An 18,446-nucleotide genomic window follows, 5' to 3' on the forward strand; every position below is an offset into this window, starting at 1 on the left:
AGTTCATGCTGTCCGTTTACTTTCCAACTGTGATTAGATGTTGTTACTGACAACTAAAAGTCTAGGAAAGGTTGGGAAGAAACGAAGGTATGGGAGATGGACAGAGGGAAAGAAAAGTTGACTGACTTACAGGCAAGCTGCCCTAAAATGACACTTCTGTTCTTCTCTAATAGGGAAACTTGGAAGGGCATTCCTCTACCCTGGGCACAAAGACAGCTACCTCTAAGTGTATAGTACAAGGTCTAGGATACTTGTGATTGTTACCACATGATAGACACGAGTGATGTTACCAAGTGGATAACATCCTGGTCTCTGAACACTGCTTAAACATCCTGTGTTCTTTAAGATAGCCCCACCCTCAGGGCAAAGCATTGCTTGGCTAAAAGCTCGAACTGTACTGGAGTTACTGCTGTTGCATAGAAGATTCGCCTATACTCAGGAGAGTCTGATGCAAGCTTTTCCAGGCCAGTGACTGGTGTTTGGATCTGTTGAAATGCTGTGTTTATGCTCAGGACTATCTGAAAAGGGTTAAAAGCCTCTTCTTAAAAGCTTTGTTGCATATAAATCTTTCAGGAAATCTCAATTACCCCAACTCACTCACTATACAGATGACAAAGGGAAATATTCTTCTCATCATTTATTCACTGCTTCGCCCACTCCAAAAGAGCAGAACTGAAATGTGTGAAAAAAACAAAGGCCCCTGAAGGCTGGACCATCTTCAGGAATGAGGTTAGGTGGAGTCACCAAAATGGGAGAATAAAGGCAACAAAAGAAACTGACATCATTCTCCTGTAAATCATGAGTGTGAGTCAGAGCAAGGTTTCTTACTGCGTCAAAATGATAGCAAGAGAGATTGTGGATGATAAGAAAATAAGAACCAACTGGCTTTAAAGTCTCTCCATGACCCCAATATATCTGTCTGTATGCTATAGAAAGGACCTGACCTTTGACTCTAATCTGTATAACACCCACCCAATATGAGCCCATTCCATACATGTGTTACAGAATGCACTGGGTGGGAATAGAAACAGATAAGGAATCATCTGGGTTTATGCTACTGCTAAAGAAAATTCATAAACCATAAATGCAAAATAGCACATGTATACCACTTTGTTCTGTCTGGAAAATCACCATCTTAGTACATGGTAACTGTAGCTTTTCTGTATTATACCCCTAGTCAGTATCTCCCTACTATATTGAACAGGAAAAAAATTAAAGTAAAATTATATGGCCTATCCTCCCATGAACAATTTATAAAAACCTCAACATAACACACCTGCTATAAAATTAAAATTTACTAACTTATAATGAATGTGCTCTTTGCCTGGAATAACCATGCATAACTAATGAATGCCACGTTCGCCAGGGAGAAGCAGGCACCTCCAAATGGTACACAACATGTTCACAACTCCTTTGAAAGGGATGAAAGTGTAGTATTTCAGGAGTCCTTCTAACTAGACTGGCTGCAGCGATGGTTTGTACTCTCCAGTTTCCTCAAATGCGTCATTGGTCTATGGAGAGGACAACACAGATCATACATATTTACATGTGCTAAGACAAAGGTATTAGGGTTTAACTGCGCTGGGAGAAGATCTTAGGGCTAAGATTCTGGAGTCAGAAGTTAAAACAGAACTGTCAGGGTCAGAAACTGGGACAGTAGCTCACTGAGGTAGATCAATTGCTTTGTAACCATGAAGACCTGTGTTTGAATCTAACACCATGTAAAAAAGCTAGGCATGTGTAAGCATGTCTGTGACCCCAGCATTGAGAAACTGGAGCTAGGCCCACCCTGGGAGCTCACTAGCCAGACAGACTAGCACAAAAGAGCAAACCTCCATTTCAGTGAGAGCCTGTATCAATAGAGTATGTTAGAAAGCTATGGAAGATGAATAGGACCTGCACTTCCCTCTGTGCATACATTGAGACACATTCCTATACATCCATAACACACACACACACACACACACACACACACACACACACACACACACACACATTAACAAATAAATTGTAAAGATTTCTCATTATGGGATAGAATGCTGGTGTCAAGAATCAGTAAGACCCAAAGTACTGGTGAGCAATGGAAATTTGTTTAGCTACCAATATTTTACCAGTTATAGATAGCTAGAATTCAACTGCATGGAATTGAAGGGGGAAAACCACAATCCAAGAGGAAAATTCCTTTTATCCTGTGGTTTAATTGGCTTAGATTATAAGAAAGGTAGCCCATCTTTTGGAGCAAACGGAGTGGTACCCAGAGCATACATTGCCCAGAGGAGCTAGGTACCTGATCCTGAGTTGAGTAGAAGCAATAAACAAAGATGCTGCAGATCTACCCGTTACCAGGGCCTGCCGAATCCATTAGAAGGTGGTCTAGAAACCATAGACTCCAAAAGCTGGTGTCTCAAACATCTGCTGGAGGAAGGTTGCTGAGTTTATCTGACACCTTTACTTCAATGTTCTTCAGCCAAGCACCTCACACTTGGCAGTAGCCCCATCTTATGTTCTGTTGTGTGCTATCTGTACCACCTTCACAGGAGTTTCCATGGATGGGATTTGGACCCAATACACAAGGTATTGATCCTAACTGACATGATAGATAGTAAGGTAGAGGGCTGGTTACCAGAGCATGGGTGTTCAGACAAGGCATCCTAGAAGAGAACACATGGATGACAGGATTATGTCTATCTCTTTCCAGACTTCCATATTAAGAACTTGTCCTGGAAGTACCCATACACTCAGCCATCTAGGAGTTTCTAAGACATTTTCTCACAAAACATATTTATTGAGGAAGAATTTTTTCTTAATGTCACCAGGTGAAGGAAGATACATTTATCTACAAACTTCTTTTCATGCAATATCTAAATTGAGTTTATGGTATTAATATTTTCAGCCCCCAAAGTGTTCCATATTATAGATCCATATGGGGCTTCTGTATTCTTTCTCTCTGATAGAAACACACACACACACAGGTGCACATGCACACATACACACATACTCACATGTAAAATATAACAGAATTCATGGCTACCTCTGTGGAACTTGGGGTAGTCCTTGGAGGTATACAACAGTGACATGAGCATCCAAGGAAACTCATTAAAGACACTTTTATCCATATCCATTTTTCCACACCCAACAATTAGACTGCATAGATTATAAAGAGGACCTCTTTTGTTTTCTCTGGCATACCTAAATAAAATTCTTTGGAAATATCAATATATGGTCATCACCCCTGGAGCCCACGGACAATAAAGGGATCATAGAAATAAGCAGAAAACCCTAAAAGCAGCCAGCCACTCACTATCAGCTGCCAACAGTAAATGAATCTGACTCCAGAGAGTGAATGCATAGTAAATACAGCATTTTACCACCCCAGGAAGCTACCAGCAGATGCAGTTTCCATGGTAGGAGAATAAAACATGTACCTGGCTCCATAGGGTTGGTGAAGGATGAAATGGGAAGAGTCATACAAGGTTATGGCTCAGTGAGGCCCATGCTAGGACATGATTACTGGACTGCAGCTAATCTTCTTGAGGTTGATGTGACTATTGACATTTTTGTAAGTTGCCCGTGCTCCCCTCTCTCAGTACTGCCCCCCCTCCCTTCTTGATTGGTATACAGGATGATCTTACATTTCTGCCTTCATATATCCTTTCCCTCTTTGCTAGGGGACTCCTCCAGTTCACAAGCCCCATACTGTCCCTTAAGCACAGACATAGTCATTGGCAGAGACAAACCAATAGTTTATGTATTCCATAGTACTTCAGTTAGTAGACTGTCTCAGCAAGTCCAATGGATGAGTAATTTCCTATTTCTCATTGTCTTTACTGAAGTTTTGATGGAAATGCCACAATGTCCTATCATGCAATGAGTCACATGCATGAAAAATTATCCATTAGGGAGTTGCCACTCAAAGGAACTTATAGGCTGGCAATATAGGTAGTATCACATACACACTCACAAGACTAACCCCAGCACCCCATACAGCACACAGCAGTTAATCCCATTCTTTGAGTAGCAGCACAGACCTTGCTTCACCAGACATAAGAAGTTACTAAATAGGTACTCATGAAGTGTGTAGTGTGTGTGTTGTATGATGATACAGCATGCTGCCCTTAGGAAGCATCATAGCTACATCATCAATCTAAGCCTAAACATTGAACATTGGCTATGGGGCCTTAGTCCTTGTTCTATACGATCTATAACATTTACTTTCCTTGTCACCACTACAAAATATCAGACAAAATGAACGTAAGGAAGGAAGGTAGGACTGCTACATTACGGCTTACCATGTGTGGGTACAATGGGGAAGGCATGATAACATGAGCCTGAGGCAGACGCTCACATTGAATCTTCAACCAGGAAGCAGAGAAAGATGAATGCTTGTGGCCTCCTGCCTTTCCCCCTTCTGCTCAGTCTGAGAACCCAGGAGCATGGCTGCCCGCAGTCAAGTGGTTCTACCACCAACAGTTAACCCAATGTAGACTCTTCCTTACAGACATGCGATTTGTCTCAAGGAAATTTCAGTTTCCGTCAAGTTGACAATCTATTTGACTATCTATTTGCCGCTGTAGTCATGGATTAAGACTTTCAACACATCCTCAAGTAACCTATTAGGACACTTATACATAACAACTTCTAGAGTTACCTAGAAAAGTATTTTAGGACAACTGCTATTACCATAATAATGATCAAACAGTATCCCAGGAGCAAGTCTCTTAACGTTGTTCTGTATAAGAATAAACCCTGCGACCCACACAATCACTGGTCTATGCATAGCAGGTAATGAGCCACCAACATCCAACATCAGTCAATTCAATGGTCATCAGGAAGATATTGGCACAGAGGCTTTGGCGTGTGTGCCAGACACCAAAAAGTACCCAAGGAGTCTCCCATCTCACACATGGGGACGATAGTCACCCCACCTCTGGTCCCAAGATATGTGTGGCCCTTCCCACATATTCCACACTGCCTCCACTAAGGGCATGAGTTCCTCAGATGCTTTTGGTAATCTGATTAAAAATATGCACTTTCCCTGGGGAAATGTACAAATACAAACACATACATAGTTCTATACAAATTTCAGTGTGTGCATGGAGCCACCTGATAACCATTCTGAACAGATATATTTGAGCATATTCAAAAATGTAATTTATTTCCCAGGTGTAAGGGTCAGTAAGGAAGAGAGGTTTTAAATACCTTTCCTTAAAAAATACATTTGTGCTTGGTATATATTCCACTACACAAACAGATTGCTTAGTTCGGGGCACCCCCTGTCTTTATTCCTTCCTTGTTCATTTTCCTTCATTTTCTTTTTAGAAGGTAAACTAATTTGCTCTAGTGCAATCATTCCTTGCTAGTCTCCATCCAAATATTTAACTACCACTATTACTTTCTTAAGAAAATGAGATGTGCATTTGCATCATGTTCTGGCAAAAGCATATTGCAGTCCCAGAGTGATTGACAAGCAACACAATTACCTTTGCATGGCTAGACAGACCGTTTCTGCATTAAAATAGGGCCACATCTGCTCAGTGCATGGTAGCAACTCCTGTCTGCAGTATGGGAACCACTGTGTATCTAAAGCTGCATCCGTCACACTGTTGTGTCTCCATCTTCTTTTCCTACATATGCATCTGATATTTTCAGTGCACCTTCTTGCTGAGGCTTTCAGAAAGCACTGAGAGGTATTCCTGGAAAGGCCAGTAGGACCCTGTAAGGGCTCTCCCATACCCAACAATGCCCCAACACCAGCACCTTAGGGGCTGGAATGTCATTCATTCAGTTTGCAGAGTGCTTGCCTAGCATGCACAAAGCCTTATACTTACCCCTATCATGGAAAAGCCTGACATAGCAGTGCACACATGTTTTCTAAGCATTTGGGAAACTGAAGCAGAAAGCTTACAAGTTTAGGATGGTGTTTGATTACATGGTGAGTTCAAAGCCAGCCTGGGCTCTGTGAGACCCTGAGAGGTGGGGAGAGAGACAATAGGATCCTAAAGAGTCTGAACTTCAGTTTTGTCTTACTTGTAATTAAAAATAACACCTGGAATATGTCACTTAGCAACACAATAATTCCCTTCCTTCTTAAACCACAAGCACTGGCATCACCCATTTCTTGAAAGAAATAAAATGCTTTAGCCAGGTACCCCAACCAGATCTATTAGACCAAGACCTCTGGGCTGGGCATAGGGCCCAGCCATCCGTGTTTTAGTTAGTCCTCCAGGTAAGTCCCAAGCACATTCCAGTTCAGGTACCACTGCCTACCTACTGTGTCATTAAGACTTTGGCTATGGAACAAGAAGACATGGGCTAGAATATGTATTAGGTTAGTCAACTTGTTAGTGTCTAGGGAAGGATTGGAAGCATTGTCCACGCGGAAGTGACACAGTTGAGTAATAAGCACAGGTTCCTTTGATGGGGCCCATCCCAGGACAACCAAGCTACAAACATGAGTGATGCTTATTCTGTGAATATTTCAGAGGAAGCAGCACTTTTGTAAAGCTGGAAGCCCATTCCAGTGGGTTCGTTTTCCTCTGACAGTGAGATGAGGCTGGCTGTGTCAGTTTATGGCTTCCCAGGATTATGAACATCATGATGGTAGATCACCAACTGTCTCCCTTGTGCCTCCAAAATGTACTTGATACAAGTGAGCAAGCTGGAATTCTTGATCTAAAAGCGACCATCTTCTAAGGGACTGTGAGGACCCAAAGGTACTAAGTGTGCCCTTCGTCTGGGCCCTCTCAAGAGCCAGGCTCCTCCCAAGTATAGTTCCTTGCACTTGCTAGTAGTCTCTGCCTGCCTCCTAGTCCAGGTCCTTTTGTTCCTCCATTGTGCGGCAAAGACTGTAGCTGCAACTGCAGCTTGATGCATGCCTGTGGTTGCTCTTTCTCCTCTGGAGTCTCTACATCTCCAGAGGTCAGTAGAGGAAGTGACCCATTCACAATGCCCAGAGTAGTGGTAGGCAAAAGAAGCTTTCCAATATAGAAAGATAAGGAGAAGGTTGCATCCTTTTCTTTGTGCTTATGAGAGTGAGGGAGCTTTCCCACAGTCTCCCTTAAATTCCATGTCTCATACATTTGGATGTCAAAAGACTCAGAATAACTTTCTGTAGCCATGGTGGGCTACATACCATGGCAACTGGGTTATTTTCCAGATCAAGGCTCCTTGAAGGCAAACGGCACAATTCTTCTTGGCGTCTGGGAGCTTTTGATACAGATGGATGCAAAGCCTGGCATGGTATCAGCCCCCGTGCACAACCGCTCCTTCTAGAGAGAGCAGCAGCCATTTTCCCTGTAAGAACCTAGTCTTGCTTGGACACACCACATGGCTCCCCACCCCTGTTCTATGCTGTGTCCCACTGAGTCTTCAAGGCCTAGATTTGACTTTTCTCCCTATTATCCACCAAATGCAACAGACCTTATCTATCCTATAGACATTTAGGAAAATGCAAAACTTCCTGCATTTAAATGCACACTAATTTTTAAAAAGTATTAGTATTCATTCCCACCTCTTTTGTCTTATGTACAGGTATGATTCAGGATTATTTTTCAGTTTTATCTCTTCCTTCCTTCCAATGCCAATAACCATTACAGCTGAATACAGAAGCTAGACACAAACCTCAAATTGCAGGCTCTCAACAACAGTAATAATAATAAAATAGAAAGATAGGGTCTCACCAAGTAGCTCACACTGACCTAATACTAATGTTGCTGCTGACTCCCAAGAGGAAACATTATAAGCATCCATCATGACCATTCTTTGACCAGTGATTAAATTCTACCTGGGGTTGAGAAAGAAATGACGCTGTCTTCTACACCTCTTTAGGATCTGGGTGCCATCCTCTGAACAGATAGTTATTATACCTCATCTGGGCATGAAGTAAGGTGTTAACAGTTTAAATAAGATGCGATGTATGAGAATTTCTGTGGCCAAACAAAGGATAGACACAAATGCATTTTCCATGACACAGAAGCTAAGGAGCAGCCTAGACAGACAGGAGTCTGACACACTGATGATGGGCTACACAGAGAAGGTATAACTGCTTCAGGTAACCATTGGGTCACAGTTGTGGAATTTATTGCCTCAGTGCTAAACATATCAGTGACCACGTAGAAAGCATTACCTAACCAAATCCAACACATGTTTGCACATGTGTGCCCAGTGCACAAAGAGTAAACCAAACTCAGATGCCTTAGTAAATCTTCCAGCCGCAGAGCCGTTTATTTGCCAGGGACACTGCACTTTGATGCATTTGTTTGTTCTTGCACCTTGCCTGGCACTTAAGTGGTTAGCTTTCTGGATACTGGGGGGAAAGACACTGGGAACCAAGAGATAGCATGAAAAGAGGCATGCAGGCAGGAGAACACATCACGGACGTGCTCTTGCTGCAGCTTGGCTCAGGTCTCTGCTTCAGGGCTCTAAGTTACTATCTGTCGTTTTCCTGCTTTTCATCAGATCTGTTCTAAGGCCTGTTGGTAGAATCTGACCTTGCCTCCTGACCCCACAGTCGAACCTTTTTACATTGCTAATGTCAAAGCCTAGCTCAGGACCTTACACACCTCTGCCTGCCTGTTGGATTAGTGGTGAACACTGCTTGACAAGTGCTCTAGTGAACTGTAGCCCTTCAGGATCAAATCCAAACAACATCTGAAATCCATTCCTACCAACCTCCTTAGTGTGTGAAATCCCCGCCATGCTTTAAGGATAATGGTATTGAGGCTTAGTCAACCAACTCTGAAAGGACCTGGGAAAGAAGCATACTCCCGTGTTCTCCAGCAAGCCAGTGTCACTGCTGTGTGTGAGCGTGTGTGCTTAGGTGATAAAATGCACTCTCCCTTGGCTTAAAATGCTTGGCTTTTCTGTGTGCTCATTCTGCTCCTGAGACCCTTTTGCGGCAAAGCCGAGCTTCTATTAGGACTCTGGCTTGACTTAACAATGGGTTCACTGGTCCTTTGCCAGCAGCATCTTAAGTCATCCAGAAACGTCATGGGAAGATGCCACGGGAGGTTGCTGATGATGACGGTCCTATGAAAACAACAGTTCAGAAAGAACAGCATTTGCCCTCGGGTTATCATGCAGTTCTCTCAGAAATCCAAGAACATCCAGGGTGCATATGGCCTCTGTAAACCTGCTCAGATACTTAAGAAATACAATGGAGTCCTACGGTGACATAGCATTGAGCCTCCTGGCCTTGATAATCCGAGACTTGGAGAAGTCAAAAATCACCCCTTACCCCTGAAAATGACTTCTTTCTGGGCTGCTGATTCTGTAGAAATACGCAGAGCTTCCACCAAGTTAGGCTTGGCCCATTCTAAAGTGGAACTTTGCCTCAGTATGAATACTTACAAATATATATACAACTGAACTCCCAAACCCCACTCATGAGGGGGGCTTTGATGCATAAGGGCTTGATGCCTAGAAACACATATATGTACTCCCATACATTTGTACATATGAAAATACATGTATTCTGCACTTATGCATATCTACATATCTAGACACATATATACATCTATAGGTTTCTGCTACATTAACACTAACAATCTCACAGAACTGCCACATATAACACTACACTATGAAATAATTACAGAAAATGTCTGACCCCATCTGGGATACTTGAGAGCCCCCCAAGGCCATTCAGTTCTATCCCATCCTGAAAGTGCTTTGCTGCTAGACTCTGCCCTTGCAAGCTCATTCTGCAACAGATGCTGTGTTTTATGTTTGCTGAGGGAGGGGATCTGTGGTTTGATTCCAAACTTTAATATTGTCAAGATACTCAATTTTGTGTAGGTCACTTGAGAATACACAGGAGCCCTCTTTGCCTTTCTATATTGTACAATGAGTGTAGGAGGCTGAGTGTAGGAGGCTCATCGTGGTGCCTGAGCCAAAACACTCTGACTGGTCCACCATGAAACTCAGACTACATGGGACCCCAGCAGAAAGTTCCCGATTTGATGGACAGCTGTTTTCTCCAACCTCCTTAATCAGTTTGAAACTCTCCTCAGTTCCTGTGTTTCGGATCATGAGACCAGACTAACTTGGCCTGTGCGGGGTTGGTGTGTCTGCATGGGGAACTGCACTAATCCGAATGTTTCTCTTTGTGTGTGCACCTCTACAGTGTTGTTTACCAGGATGGATTTTATGGTGCAGACATTTATGTAAGTATTCATTAACGTGCATGCTGCCCTCCTTACCACCAGGAGTCATTCTTTATACAAGTTTGCTCTGAACTCATTGGGAACAAATTACCTCTTCTGGATCAAAGGGAATTCTCACCATGTCTCTCAAGTTGGAAGGGCTGCTGGTCCTGAGTTCAAAGGACATGTGACTTGCTCTTTGAATTAATGACTTGGACTTGATCAAGGAATAAAGAAACATAACTGTACCCATTTTGAAAAGATGTGCTTCCCCCCCCCATGCCAAATTAAAAACTCCACCCACAGTGACATTTCCTCTAAAGTTCTCAGTATGCTCTGTGTGTTTTCTGTTGGATATTCAGAACAGCAGCTGGTAGTTACTAGCTGCAGAGAAGCAAAAAGTATTTTCATGGCTGGTAGCTTTCCTTACAAATGTAATTATTTATCGACAGGGCTGGGAACAATCCATTCCTCTTTTCTCTGAACACAGCAATAAACATCTAATTCTGCCACCATAACATGCGTGACCTGGAAGGTTAGGCCCCTCCTCTCTATTTATTCTCTTTATTTCTCTAAACAGTTCCTTGATCTAGTACTGTTTGCCAGTTGATCCCGTTTCATGAAACTCCTCTTTAGGAGGATATGTCTCATCTTCAGAACCATGATGAACTCTCCTTTCCCAAAGAAGCCATATCCTGATGCTCCCATGATGCTGCACTAGTGTGATAGAAATAGATTAGAACTGAGTTCAGACTAAGTTGGCAGTAGTCTGCTTTCTCTCTCTCTCTGTCTCTCTCTGTCTCTCTCTGTCTCTCTCTCTGTCTCTCTCTTTCTCTCTCTCTCTCTCTCTCTCTCTCTCTCTCTCTCTCTCTCTCTCTCTCTCTCTCACACACACACACACACACACACACACCCTCTTACAATATACCATTGAAGACCTCAAGTAAGTAAACAGAATCATACCTGTTTTTCATATACTAGACAAGAAAAATCAAACCTTATCTCTGAGCAGATTGATGCTATTTAGTAGAAAGCAGGAGACCCTGGTTATTTCACTGTATCCTCCATGAGTCTCACAGTGCTGCAGTTTTGTAGCAAGCTAACAGTCTCCATCAGTGATGGACTTAGTTTCATTCTGATTGCATCTGAGACACTTGTTGTCGCCTGCAGGCTAGTACAATCTTTGCCCTCTTGCCAGACTATCATGAATGAACATATCATTCATTTATCCTGAGAACAATTGACTTCCTTCTGTCACGAAACTTAAGGTGCCCCTCCTGTGTCCCTTTCTCCAGAACTTCAGTTCATGCCATTTCAAATGTCACATAGGCAGAGCCTGGTCCTTCCCTCAGGTATAAAGTGATTTGGAGAGTCAGTCCATAGACATAGCCTATGTGTGTCCTGGAGTGGGTTGAACCCAGCACCACTGAAATTGGGGTTTTATTATTATGTCCTTAAACCTGAGAGGCAGCAGGTCGTACTTAATAGAGAAAATGCACTAGAAGCAAAACTGCCTGTATGAACATCTGTTCAAGAAAAAAGAAATATAGGAATCCCTTGTTAAAAATAAAAAAAAAATTTAATTTAGCCATCAGTTATGGCAATGCACCCACTGGCCTTGATTTCTCATATGTGAAATAATTTGTTAATTGTGAGCTTCCATGAATATTTCAAATGGATTCCCTTTTTCTAGCCTTATTGATTCTTTAGTAACATGAAGAAAATGTTAGACAGGGGCAAGGATGCCACAACAATGGGAAACAGGGCTAGGGAGATGACTGAGTCAGGAAAGTGACTGCCATGCGAACGTAAAAAACTGAGGTCAGATTCCCAGCAGCAACATCCAAAGTCCTGGCTTAGCCAGGTTCTGGGAGAGACCCTGTATCACAAAGTAAGGCAGAGATTTGATTGAGAGTGGTGCCTGATGTCAACCCCTATTGTGTGCATGTGTTAACACACACACACACACACACACACACAGAGAGAGAGAGAGAGAGAGAGAGAGAGAGAGAGAGAGAGAGAGAGAGAGCAGGGAAGAAGTGGAGAGATGCTAGCACCATACACTGTGGATTCTGGGGGTGCTCAGAGTTACAACAGAAATCTGTAGAGCATAGAGAACAAAGCAGACTCAGATAGTCAGCACACTACCCTTCTTATGCTCGCTTAGCAGAGGCGCTAGTCCTAGAAAGAAAAGGTTCCTATGTTCTTGTGGGGGCATTTAGTAGCCTTTGCAACTCAGCAACTCAAGGCCCCTGTGCTGAGTGGGGCAGCCCCCAAGGTTATCAGTGTGAAGCTTTCAGGAAAAATCAGATATTCATCAGGTTCTATTGCCTGGTGCCTACGCTTTGCAAACTGCTTTCTTTTCAATCTGGCCAACCCATTTTTCTACTCTTTATATCATAAAAAACGTGAATTTTGAGTGTCTGTTCCAAATATGTGATGAGGTGACCCTGCTGAAGTACTAGGTTAGCCTCTCACTAGATCAGTGTTTGTCCTCTGGGTTCTACAGACCACTGTAGCACAGTGCTGCTGAGGGAGTATGACCCTCTTAAATAGATGGGAACTAGACCTTAGCACCTTCCACCTTAGAGGCAGAGCAGGGGACCATGGTCCACTTTAACCTCAAAGGAGGTAAATAGCATGAATTATTTCCTACACTCTTGAATTCACACAACAAAGCTCAGTCTCAGTAGGAACATCATTTTGAATGTGTGGTTTTAAGCCACAAGTCCCACTGTCCTGCTGAGGTATTTGTCTGAACAGTTAGTCCCACACATTTTAAAGTGATGGGGGTTATAGAGATCTCTTGAAAAATCATTTCAGATTCTGTCTTATTTAAAGAAAAGTCTCTACCCTAGGCCTACAATCTTCTCATAATATTGTACAATAAATAAGTTCATGGATATATGAGCTGAATCAGTCTCTCCTTGAGGTTTAAGTCTCTTATTTTTCTATAATTCATTAGGTAAAGAACCAAGTTCCTAGCTTTGGTCTCCTCTAATGAAGGCATATTCTTCCTGCTCAAACTCTTCTCTACCCTTTAACCTATCAGAGAGGACCATCCACACTCCCAGGAGAGAACTCTCTGAAGCCACTGCCCTGTGCCTTGTGCCCTCATGTCTCCCTCCTCTTGACTTTGCCCTACATGGTCTCTATCCCCGGTCACCCAAAGTTAAATCTCATAGGCATTTCTGGGACTTTTGATACTGCCAGGGCACCAAGGATTAGAAAGACCATCCAGACCCCTACAACAAGTTCCTATAATGATCTTCTTAAAATTGTCAGAGAAGTGGACATTGAAGGAAGCTATAAAGAGTCAGTCATGTCAAGAGCTGCCATGGACCCTACGCTCAGGAGAAGCTATGGTGGAGACAGTATCCCTCCTATCTAGGGGAGGTGCTCTGACAGAAAGTAGGCTCTGGGAAAAAGCTTATGCACTGTTCAGACAGCTACATATCAGAGGCAAGGGAGTTTCTGATTCAGAACAGGGCATGGGCAGGATTATCTATCACCAAAGCCCTTTTCTGGGGTAGAGGGCTAACACACACACACACACACACACACACACTTGTCTTTTAAAAAATAGGGATTCTATTTTTATAAACAGCATACCGAGTGTGAGTGCTAACATACATTTTAGTGTAAAGTATTGAAATAAAGTAATTAACTAATCTTAGTGCTGGGACAGGGTAGGCTCATCAGAGATCATGTTTGAGGGTACAGTAAATCACAACTAGAAATCGCAGTAGTGCATGCATGTGGTCGCTGGTCACATGGCCTCTCCAGTCAGGAAAGAGAGAGACGTGAGTGCCTTCGCTCACTCCACTTTCTTCTTTTCATTCATTCTGAGAACCCTGCCCGTGGAGGGTGCCTTTCACGCTTAGGATGGGTTTTCTTGCTTCAATTAACCCAATCAAGCAACTCCCCACCAAATATACCCAGAGTTTATTTCCTTAGTAAATCTAGAGGCCCATCAAGTTGATAATTAACCATCACACACACTTTAATTAAAAATGTGTCAAATTAAATAATAAGGAAGCAATATAGTAAGAGAAATATTAATTAAAAGTTGTAGAAATAGACTTTTTCATACCTACAGAGCCAGGTCCTCTGTTGACAGATAAAGCAGTAGATGTCACAAAGCTAGACACTGGTCAAGGAGTAGAAAATAAGTACTCATTGACATTTACAAAGAGGATCAAAGAAGATGGCATCTGATCCAAAACAATGATTGGAAATGGGCAAAGAGCTGGAGAGAAATAATGATAGAACATTGAGAATGGGAAGAATGACTTGTGGACATTGGGGTAAGAAAGTGGTCTATCAGGCAATAAGATAGAGGGGGGAGGAAGGAGAAAGAAAGAATAGCATATTAACATTATCCAGCATATTAAAAATACGCTAAGCTTCTGAATAGGAGAAGAAACTCTTGAGCTCTGGCCTCAGTATACACATCTCAACATTCCAGTGCCTCCCTCTCATGCTGCTTTTTTGTTAGAGCTCCTGGTTGGTACCCTGTCTCAGCAAAGCTGTTCCTTCACTCAAGTCACACTCACAGTGACTAGGTATGCTCCTTCCATGCTGACTGAGTTTGGGAACAACAGGAGTGATCCTGGAGCTTTGGGAGCAGAGATCATGAATCCTCCAACTTAAACCCCAAGCTTTCCTTCCTAAGGCTTTATGTTGATAGGGGTTCAAGTGCGGATGAGCTTTTGGTGACCAGGTGGGGATCAGCATTAGGCTTGGCGCCCTCGGTCACTAGGAGGACTCAACAGTATGCTGGGAAATTAAGAGGCTAAGCATCTCCTCCTTGCCACATCCCAAGAGACAGAGACTTTACCACCTCCATGTTCTTCAGAAGAAGAAGCCTTTCCCACAGGAAAAAATAAATGTTGAAGTAATTCATTCTCAAATGTTCCCTGACACCAAGTCTTGTCCCTACACGATCTACAGAGTTCAATACCTAAGCACTGGACAACAGATTATTTTACAGTGGTAGGACTGAGTAAGAGAAGGGGAGGGGAGAGATGATATAGAGATGATAAAGGAGTGGGGCTGAAGAGATGGCTCTGCATTTATGAACATTTACTGTTTAATCCTGAAGATCAGAGTCCAGACCTTGGAAAGCAAATAACAAACCCAGGAGTTAAAATTCTGATCTCATTATGTGCCCAGGCCACATCCACTCAGACAGACAGACAGACAGATAGAAAGAAAAAGAGAGACAGAGAAAGAAAGAGAAAGAAAGAGAGAGAGAGAGAGAGAAAGAAAGAAAGAAAGGAAGGAAGGAAGAAAGAAAGAAAGAAAGAAAGAAAGAAAGAAAGAAAGAAAGAAAGAAAGAAAGAAAGAAAGAAAGAAAGAAAGAAAGAAAGAAAGAAAGAAAGAAAGAAAGAAAGAGGAAGAAAAGAAGGAAGGAAAGAAAGAAAATGAGATAAGGAAAAAGAGGCATATCTAAAGGGTTGAGTAAACCGCTAGCCAATAATACCTGAAACATTCAAATGAACAATAGAAACTAGAAAGAAGAGTAAGGATAGGGAGAGAAAAGAGAGAGGAGAGAGGGTGAGAGGAAAGAGAGGAGGGGATGAGAGGGAATTAAAACACATTTGGATGAGTGTAACTCCACTCTCTCAGATTTTGGAAGAGGAAAGTTAACTGCAATTTTAAGTCAGGTAACATTTAAAAATGTATATACTGATCCATAGGGCAGGTCCCCAAATATCTTCAAATAGTCAACCACTGTGCTAGCTATCCTGGAGGCCAGAGACTTATTTCTCTTCCATCTCAAGTGACACACATGAAATAGCCCCATGGGCAACTGCTTCCTTTCACAGCCGTTCTCAATCTGTATGCAGTTCAGCTGGGCGGAGACCCGAGTTAAGCATCTAAAGGATGTGTGCACCACATGTAGCTGTCCTGTGTGTACCCACAGACTCACTGGACAAGGCTATTTAAAACACCACTGATGCCCTCAGTATGGTCAGTACCATTGTGAGGTGCCTCTTTTTGCTGTGTGAGCAGAAATGATTAAACTTGCTATGTCAGTCTGGGTTTTCCATGAAAGGTTATATTAGCCCCCTAAGTCATTGACATCAAAACTAAATCCTCAGGTAAGCCAGAAAATTCCAACCATGAGAAAAGAGAAATTCATAATACTGAAACTGTTGGGGTACAGAGTGAAAGGTGAGAAGCCATGAAATTATCCTTTTATCTTCTTAAAAACAACTATCAGTATATTCCAAATTCGGACCACGCAGTTTGAACTCCACATTCACTTTCCTTATAACTGTCAGTGCTAGAATTTTCAAGTCCAGGGCTGGACCATGCCTAGTCCTGCTTTCAGTTTGGCCAGTTGCTCTCAATACTGAACTAAGAGAAGCAAACTTGTAAGTGAATTGCTCCTGGGTTGCTGTCTGAGTTGTGCACTTTCTTTTATTTATTTCATTTTTTTGCATTGAAAACATTACATCTCTGTTTCCTTATAGAGTAGTGTATCAAGAGCCAGTGTATGGCAATAAATTGCTCCAGGTATGAATTCCTGACTGACGGAAAACACTCATCACTGTGGTTGTGGGTTTGCTCTGAAATCCTGACTAACAAGATGATTCTTGGGAGGGCAAATGTTCTCTAACATAGTGCAGTGGAGCCTTGACTGAATTTTCCAGTTTTAATGCAGATTTATCCTGTTATTTTTAATATGTCCACAATGGGGATAGGGCACTTCCTTCCAGATATCAATATTGTATATGTCTGCCATGTTAGAGGTCTAATGTGGCTTTTAATTTCTTAAATTATAAAAATTAAAAAAAAATATTTTAAATGGCCAAGAAGACAGCTCAACAGGTAAAAACTGCTAAGGCCTGAAGACCTACTTGAGTTTGAGTCACAGAAACCCAGGTAGATGGAGAGCCCTGACTCCTGAGAGTTGCCTCTGTCCTCTATATGTATACTGCGGTATGTATACACAGCACATATGTACACACCACACAGAATACACACACACACACACACACACACATACACACACACACACACTGCATGCACTTACATATACCCCACAGCACACATACCACAATACACACAACACATACACACATACACATAAACACACCATAGCACACGTATCATACTACATGCACTCAGACACATACCACACCACATGCACACACCCACACCCACTACATGCATATGCTGTGATATGTGTACATGATACACCACACCATATCACATACACACATAGACATTCCCTACATGTAAATATATACACATGCATATAATAATAAAACAACAATAATGATGATGATGATAAACTTAAATAAATAAACTTAAATAAATAATACTTAAAATGTATCTAAATCCATCAGATATAAATCCATCAGAAGAAAGAATTTTCAAATTAAGGAGATGGCTCACCAGTTAAAGCACTTGCTGTGCAAATATGAAGACCAAAGTTTGACTCCTCCAGAAACCAGATAAGGCAAGATATAACACCACTTATCTGTTTCATCACTACTGAGGAGAGATAAGGCAAGACATAGGAGTCCAAGAAGCCCATAGACCAGCTAGCCTGGTATATATAGAACTCAGCCACAAGGTGCAAGGCAAGGGCCAGCATCCAAGCCAACATCCATTCCCACACACGCACACCCACACAGGCCACAAGGTGGAGGATTGTAGGATTTATTACAATAAATTTTCTCCACAATCATTGGTAGGTTCCTTGAATACACTAGAATCTTTAAATCAAAACCATCCTATGCCTCCAGCTGTGAGGTACTGCATAGCTAATATCACCTATACTGTTCCCTGCTTTCACTAGGGGTACCCAGACATTCTCATTCCCCTTGCTAACCTCAAACCAATAAATCTATAGGAGGATTTAAAAAAACAGACAAAAAAAAAGAAAGAAAAGGTCAACATATCCATCCACTACTGGCGAACTCTTCAAATGTGGTCTACAGCTACCATTAAACATGCTATGGAGAGTGGAAGATGGTAACTCTGTGACTCATGCCACAGGCTTGTAATCTCAGCACTTGAGCATCGAAAGCAAGAGGATTACAAGTTTAATGCTGGTACTAGCATGGGCCAGTGAATGAGATACTGTTTCAAAACCTGAAGTCAGAAGATGACTTGGAGTTGTAGGTCTGTGATAGAGCACTTGCTAATGTGTATAAAGCACAATACACACAACACATACACACAACACATACACACATACACATAAATACACCATAGCACACATATCATACTATATGCACTCAGACACATACCACACCACATGCACACACCCACACTCACTACATGCAT

General features: G+C 42.2%; 1 protein-coding gene across 7 annotated transcripts in view; it reads left to right on the forward strand.

Moving 5' to 3' along the window:
• Positions 1 to 18,446, forward strand: part of Rbfox1 (RNA binding fox-1 homolog 1) — a 368,464-nt gene that overhangs the window by 313,884 nt on the left and 36,134 nt on the right. For 5 of the 7 annotated variants that reach the window (XM_052195049.1, XM_052195050.1, XM_052195048.1 and 2 more), the window contains one exon: positions 10,121 to 10,160. In XM_052195049.1, coding sequence (XP_052051009.1) covers positions 10,121 to 10,160 — 40 coding nt within the window. Of the gene's footprint in view, positions 1 to 10,120; positions 10,161 to 16,621; positions 16,665 to 18,446 lie in introns of all 7 variants that reach the window. The other 2 variants (XM_052195047.1, XM_052195051.1) reach the window with 1 other exon arrangement.

This window comes from Apodemus sylvaticus, chromosome 10 (genome assembly GCF_947179515.1).
Source record: "Apodemus sylvaticus chromosome 10, mApoSyl1.1, whole genome shotgun sequence".
NCBI classification, from domain to species: Eukaryota; Metazoa; Chordata; class Mammalia; order Rodentia; family Muridae; genus Apodemus; species Apodemus sylvaticus.